At 35.1% G+C, this 7,544-nt stretch overlaps 1 protein-coding gene across 1 annotated transcript in view; it reads left to right on the forward strand.

Moving 5' to 3' along the window:
• Positions 1-3,875: 3,875 nt before the first annotated feature.
• LOC138369393 (uncharacterized) overlaps positions 3,876-7,544 on the forward strand; it is a 4,679-nt gene continuing 1,010 nt past the window's right edge. The window contains exons 1-2 of the mRNA XM_069332635.1: positions 3,876-3,978; positions 6,838-6,997. Of these exons, the coding sequence (XP_069188736.1) occupies positions 3,934-3,978; positions 6,838-6,997 (205 nt within the window). The 5' untranslated portion in view covers positions 3,876-3,933. The remainder of the gene's footprint in view (positions 3,979-6,837; positions 6,998-7,544) is intronic.

A 7,544-nucleotide genomic window follows, 5' to 3' on the forward strand; every position in this document is an offset into this window, starting at 1 on the left:
TAGTTCTTGTCCTTCAGTTCTGGGAGCCACTTAGTAGCATGTCTTTGCACCTTTTCCAGTTTGTTTATGTGCTTCTTAAGATATGGGCACCATACAACCGCTGCATATTCCAACTTTGGTCTAACAAAAGTCGTGAACAATTTCTTGAGTATTTCGCCATCCATGCATTTAAAAGCTCTGAATATTATCCTTTACCTGCAATTGGTAATTGCTGTATTTATAGAATATGATTTGTTCTACTTTACATTTGTTTGTTCCTTTTTTTCAAAATTTCTTTCTGCCTTTCTCCTCACTGCCGTGTAGTTGTTTCTCTTTGTATTACTGGTATGTTTGGGGGTTTGGCCTCTTCGTATATTGATTCCATTTTTGTGTCTTTTGGTCTCTGTCCGTCTTGAAATTTCAGTTGAACAAATCCTGTTTCCTAGTTCTGCATCTTTGTTTTGGTATAAATGTTTTTGTTCCTTTATCATATATTTCACAAAATTGACATACTGTGCATTAATTCATCTCAATTACTTCCTTTCCTAACAGCAAGCCTTTCCAGTAAAATTCTTTGAATTCTTTTCTGACTTCTGGCCTAATGTTTGTTTTATCCTAGTGTGTATGATGCCTAGCGTGTGTCTGGTGCCTGTTGTGTTAAACCGAAGATAAATGCATAAGTATAGGTCAGTAATTTCTCCAGCTTTGAAAGGGGCTTTCATTATGCAGCAGTATTCCACTCTAGAGAGCACTAGCGTCTTGAAAACTATCATCATCGGTATAGCATCTCTAGTGTGAAAAGTTCTTGTTATCTATCCTGTCATTTTTCTTGCAGTTGTGACGGCTACTTTATTGTGTTCTTTAAATGTAAGGCCTTCTGACATCAGTACACCCAAATCCTTTACGTTGCTTTTCCGTTCAATGTTATGATTTGACTGAGTTTTGTAAGTGGTTTCCGTTTTTATATTTTTTATTTTTTCCGTAGCGCATGAGCTGAAACTTATGTTCGTTAATCACCATGTTATTTTCTGTAGCCCATAGAAAGACCTGATTTACATCTGATTGGAGGTTTGCCGTGTCCTCTATGTTGCCTACTCTCGTGAAGATTCTAGTGTCATCTGCAAAGGATGATCAAGTACTATAGGTTGTGTCCTTGTCTATGTCCGATATGAGGATGAGAAAAAGTATTGGAGCAAGCACAGTACAGTGTCAAGCATAAATGATTATATTTCTATCACTTGCTCTTAAGATTGTTTCATTTAATAGAGGTTGGGCATAATTGTTCTCTGCTGCTAATAGAACTGACTGACTTAGCTATAGGAAAATGTAAAATTAATTGGTTTATCCATTACAGTATTTTGCAGTTTATTTCATGATCCTGTGCTTAATACTTGCATAAATAGTAGATTACAAAATGCATTTTTATATCATTAGTATTGAATAATAATAATGCAAATAATTGACTTATAAATGATGTACAATTAATTGGTAGGTGATATTATATTATTAATATTTTTTCATTCTTGCAAAGCCTTAACAAAGTCATTAACATGTTAATATAAACTTGATCACCTTCCACTTATTTTCTCATGTGCTACCTACATGTACAAAACCTTATTCCTAAATGCATATTTTGTTCTGAAACTTGTCCTTTATATGTTGTGTATCACCATCTCTGGAGAGTTTTATCTGATTGATGTATAAATTACTTTTAATTTTACAGAATATTATTGTTATACTGAATTTATTATTATATAAATAACTTAATTTTACAGAATCATCTATCAACGCACATCCACAAGTTGAGGAGGAGGATGTGACCTTCCAGATGTCTGAAGTACTGAAACAGGCACCAAACAGGCCTGGTGGATCTAGGTACAAGGTAAAATAATTTAATTTTTTTTTTTTTTTTTTTTACTAATTGTCCGATATATATATATATATATATATATATATATATATATATATATATATATATATATATATATATATATATATACATATATATATATATATATATATATATATATATATATATATATATATATATATATATATATATATATATATATATATATATATATATATATATATATATATATATATGTGTGTCGTACCTAGTAGCCAGAACGCACATCTCAGCCTACTATGCAAGGCCCCATTTGCCTAATAAGCCAAGTTTTCTTGAATTAATGTTTTTTCGACTACCTAACCTAACATTTTCAGCTACCTAACCTAACCTATAAAGATAGGTTAGGTTCGGTCATATATCTCTATAGTTTAGTAGCTCTGTGCACGTCAGGTGCTGTTTAATATACAGACCTACTCCTCCATTTGACCTAGTTTCTCTATCACATCTATATCACTTTGTGCTTTAGCCCTGGTGGAGCTTGGTCCACCAGGCTGTTGTTTGGAGTGGCCCGCAGATCCACATACAGTCTGCATATGATATACAGTCTGTTGATCAATTAAACTACAGTAGTTAGTTTTTATCATCCGAATGCACCAATATGTGTTCATTCTTCCCAGATGAAGGAACTAGGTAATATTCATCATCTGAATGCACCATCTGATGCTTTAACACACTCATGATACACGAGAGGTTTAAAAAACTTTTAAAACTTTTAAAACTTTTTGACCTATGTATTTAAAAGCAATTCTAAAGTTAAAAAGTGTAGCATAGGCCCCTCGCAGAATGTTCTTAATATGATCCTCAGGTTATAGTTTTCTATCTAAAACCACCCCTAGATCTCTTTCTTGATCAGAATTCTTTATAGATCTCAGTGGCTCGATCATAGAAACTGCTCTAAATCCTTGTTGGCCTGGATTGTGGAGGTCATTGGTCTCTATAAAACTAGTAATCTGACTCCTGATCACTCTCAAATAATTTTATTATGTGGGATGTTAGTGCAACTGGTCTATAATTCTTTGCCAATGCTTGTGTTGTGTTGTGTTGTTTTGGTAGTGATGTGCAATGTGTTGTTTTGGTAGTGATTCGTCCAGTTCTGGTAGTAGTGCGGTTGTTGTGTAGTGTAGTACTTGTGTGCTTGTTAATGACTTGTATTCCAGTCTTGTGGGTATCTCCTTTCCCCTACGGGCCAACTGCTTTGTTCTTACCTAGCATTTTGCTTTGTTTGGGTATGAATGTTTGTGTGCCGTATATTTTGCCATATATCTCATTATTTACTCCTCTGCCTAGCAACAAGTCTGTCTAATTATACTCATTAACTGTTTTTCAAAGTTCCCCATAGTGTCCTTTATTGAAATCGAGTTCATGAACCGTTTCAATGTTCTTATTTTCTTCTAGATTATATCTTAAAGTATATTTAAATGTTATTGTTATTATTGTTATTAAATGTTATTGTGACATTGCATTGCAATTGAGCTGTGTTGTTTACCATACTGTTCATTTCATGAGTATAGTTTATTTTTTTATTTTTTTCATTTCATTTTTTTAGCTGTTCTTATTTTTCAGTGATGGGAATATCAGATCATTTGATGTTCCCAATTTTCTGATGGAAGCATCAGACCATTATAGAATGCATCGGATGAGGTAGTTTGGAATGGTGGGGAGGACGAGAGGGGGGTATGGTGGGGAAGACGAGGGGACAGAGGAGAGGGTAATGGTGGGGAGGACGAGGGGACTGGGGAGTTGGGGATGGTGGGGACAGGGGAATGCTGGGGAGGACAAAGGGACAGGTGAATGGGAGATGGTGGGGGAGGAAGAAGGACAGGGGAGGGGAAAATGGTAAGGAGGACGATGGGACAGGGAAGTGGGAATAGTGGGGATGATGTGAGGACAGGGAAGTGGGAAGGACGAGAGGACTGTGGAATGGGGAATAGCAAAGTGAATTATAATTATATATATTAATTAATTCTTATAAATTTCCAGAAGCCTGTATCAACACCCACACTAATGCAACTGAAAGAGATGTTGAGACAAGTATTGCTGATATGTTGAAGAACGCCCCAAACAAACTCGGTGGAAACAGATACAAGGTAAAGTTTGCCAATTTGCTGTAGTCTAATTCAATTTCTTTTTAGTAATCTTCGAGAACATTTATGCTATGAATAAGATAAAATAATGTAACTGATTTTGATTTATTTACTATTTATTATTTATTTACCGTTATTAGTATAATAGATCTCGTAATAATTTTGCAAAAATAATGGCATTTACTATTTTAAAAAGCTCGGGTGCAGGGGGGGGGGGTTATGTAAAAGCCTGGTTTGTGCCTCGGAGAGGCTATGGGATCCAGTAAGATCGTCCTTCCTTTCCTCCCTAGAATCTGGATGTAGCAGGTGCTCAATTGTCAAAAGTGAAAAATTGGTTTTGTCTTCCGAATGCACCATTTGTGTAAATTTGCTAATAATCTTTTAAAAATAGTAAATGCCATTATTTTTGCAAAATTATTACGAGATCTATTATACTAATAACGGTTTGATAAAATACAGTAGACTGCCTACTGGATAATAGTTCCAGTCCACCTGTAGACAGGGATCTCACATCAGCTTGTATATTATACAAGGATAAGATTTGATAAATTCAGTTATTTGACTGAACACTGGCTCTGTTTAAATCAGAGATTTAAACATACATAGTCTAACCTAGCTCCATAACTAACAGCCATTAGCCATTAGCCATTCATGCACAGGCATCAGCTGGGCCATAGACCGGCAATTTTGCTTTTTTCCCAAGCCGGTCTGTTTTTTTTCGATGCCTCAGTGGCCCATGCACAGGTCCGTTCAAGGGGATTAAATAGCCGTTCTATGGCCCCCAGGGTTTGTATTTTATCAAACTCTTATTAGAATAATAGATCTCGTAATAATTTTGCAAAAATAGTAGCATTTACTATTTTAAAAAGCTCGGGTGCAGGGGGGGGGGGGTTATGTAAAAGCCTGGTTTGTGCCTCGGAGAGGCTATGGGATCCAGTAAGATCGTCCTTCCTTTCCTCCCTAGAATCTGGATGTAGCAGGTGCTCAATTGTCAAAAGTGAAAAATTGGTTTTGTCTTCCGAATGCACCATTTGTGTAAATTTGCTAATAATCTTTTAAAAATAGTAAATGCCATTATTTTTGCAAAATTATTACGAGATCTATTATACTAATAACGGTTTGATAAAATACAGTAGACTGCCTACTGGATAATAGTTCCAGTCCACCTGTAGACAGGGATCTCACATCTGCTTGTATATTATACAAGGATAAGATTTGATAAATTCAGTTATTTGACTGAACACTGGCTCTGTTTAAATCAGAGATTTAAACATACATAGTCTAACCTAGCTCCATAACTAACAGCCATTAGCCATTAGCCATTCATGCACAGCCATCAGCTGGGCCATAGACCGGCAATTTTGCTTTTTTCCCAAGCCGGTCTGTTTTTTTTCGATGCCTCAGTGGCCCATGCACAGATCCGTTCAAGGGGATTAAATAGCCGTTCTATGGCCCCAGGGTTTGTATTTTATCAAACTCTTATTAGAATAATAGATCTCGTAATAATTTTGCAAAAATAGTGGCATTTACTATTTTAAAAAGCTCGGGTGCAGGGGGGGGGGGGTTATGTAAAAGCCAGGTTTGTGCCTCGGAGAGGCTATGGGATCCAGTAAGATCGTCCTTCCTTTCCTCCCTAGAATCTGGATGTAGCAGGTGCTCAATTGTCAAAAGTGAAAAATTGGTTTTGTCTTCCGAATGCACCATTTGTGTAAATTTGCTAATAATCTTTTAAAAATAGTAAATGCCATTATTTTTGCAAAATTATTACGAGATCTATTATACTAATAACGGTTTGATAAAATACAGTAGACTGCCTACTGGATAATAGTTCCAGTCCACCTGTAGACAGGGATCTCACATCAGCTTGTATATTATACAAGGATAAGATTTGATTTACTTTTGTATTTATATGCATATATGCATTTATATGCATTATTCTCTAGAATAATAGATCTCGTAATAATTTTGCAAAAATAGTGGCATTTACTATTTTAAAAAGCTCGGGTGCAGGGGGGGGGGGTTTGTGTAAAAGCCTGGTTTGTGCCTCGGAGAGGCTATGGGATCCAGTAAGATCGTCCTTCCTTTCCTCCCTAGAATCTGGATGTAGCAGGTGCTCAATTGTCAAAAGTGAAAAATTGGTTTTGTCTTCCGAATGCACCATTTGTGTAAATTTGCTAATAATCTTTTAAAAATAGTAAATGCCATTATTTTTGCAAAATTATTACGAGATCTATTATACTAATAACGGTTTGATAAAATACAGTAGACTGCCTACTGGTTTTACCTGTAATAAGGTTTGATACAGATGATTATGATTATGGTTTTGGCATAATGGAATACATGATGAAGGAATTATCAAAATTGACATTTTTATCAGGGGATATCCTGAATATTGTCAAAATGACGGAAACCCATATGTCAAAAACACATGGAGATATACCAATCCTGGAAGACATTCTTCCATCCCCACTTGAAACTGTTGAGCAGGTGGAAAGTCTGTCACATGAGCTAAAAGTTAACAGTGAATATAAAAAGAGTATGGTAAGTGTTGCTTAATTCTTTTAGCCTGAGTATGGTAAGTGTTGCTGAATTTTTTTAGCCTTGTACATATGTCTTTTGATTAGTTTTTTTGCAGATGAAGGAAGGTGGGGTGGCACATAATTGATTGTTCAGTGTTATGTTTAAGGTACAAATAAAACAAAAGCAAAAGTTACTCAAATTCGTTGATTTTTGTAATAGTTAAGAAGGAAAATATTTTAATGCTATTTATTTAATACAGTTGGAAATTAGAAAATCTAATGTTGAGATTGAAAGATATATATTATTCTCTATTACCTTACAGCTTATGCATTATTTTAACAGGTCCAGACGCTGTCTCAAATGGGCGGTGCAAGCTGTGGAGACACAGTGAGACGAATGATGAGGAGGATAGGGACCTATGGGGTCTGGTCTCAGTATTCACTCGTTGGGCGCAAGAGGAAACGTGTCTTCAAAACCTTGGATATTTGTAATGTAATAATAAGTACGTAAATTTGACATTTTTTTGGATTATATATATGTCTGCATGTATTATGTATTATACTTGCATGCTTGTTAATGACTTGTATTCTAGTCTTGTGGGTATCTCATTTCTCCTACGGGCCAAATGCTTTGTTCTTACCTAGCATTTTGCTTTGTTTGGGTATGAATGTTTGTGTACCTTCATTGTATATTTTGCAAAATTTGCCATATATCTCATTACTCCTCTGCCTAGCAACAAGTCTGTCTAATTATACTCAATAACTATTTTTCAAAGTTCCCCATAGTGTCCTTTATTGAAATAGAGTTCATGAACCGTTTCAATATCCTTATTTTCTTCTAGATTATATCTTAAAGTATATTTAAATGTTATTGTGACATTGCATTGCAATTGAGCTGCGTTGTTAACCATTCTGTTCATTTCATGAGTATATTTTATTTTTTATTTTTTCATATCATTTTTTTTATCTGTTTTTATTTTTCAGTGATGGGAATATCAGATCATTTGATGTTCCCATCAGAAAATTGGGAAAGTCAGATCTTTTGATGTT

This window comes from Procambarus clarkii, chromosome 28, assembly GCF_040958095.1.
Source record: "Procambarus clarkii isolate CNS0578487 chromosome 28, FALCON_Pclarkii_2.0, whole genome shotgun sequence".
Taxonomy (NCBI): Eukaryota; Metazoa; Arthropoda; class Malacostraca; order Decapoda; family Cambaridae; genus Procambarus; species Procambarus clarkii.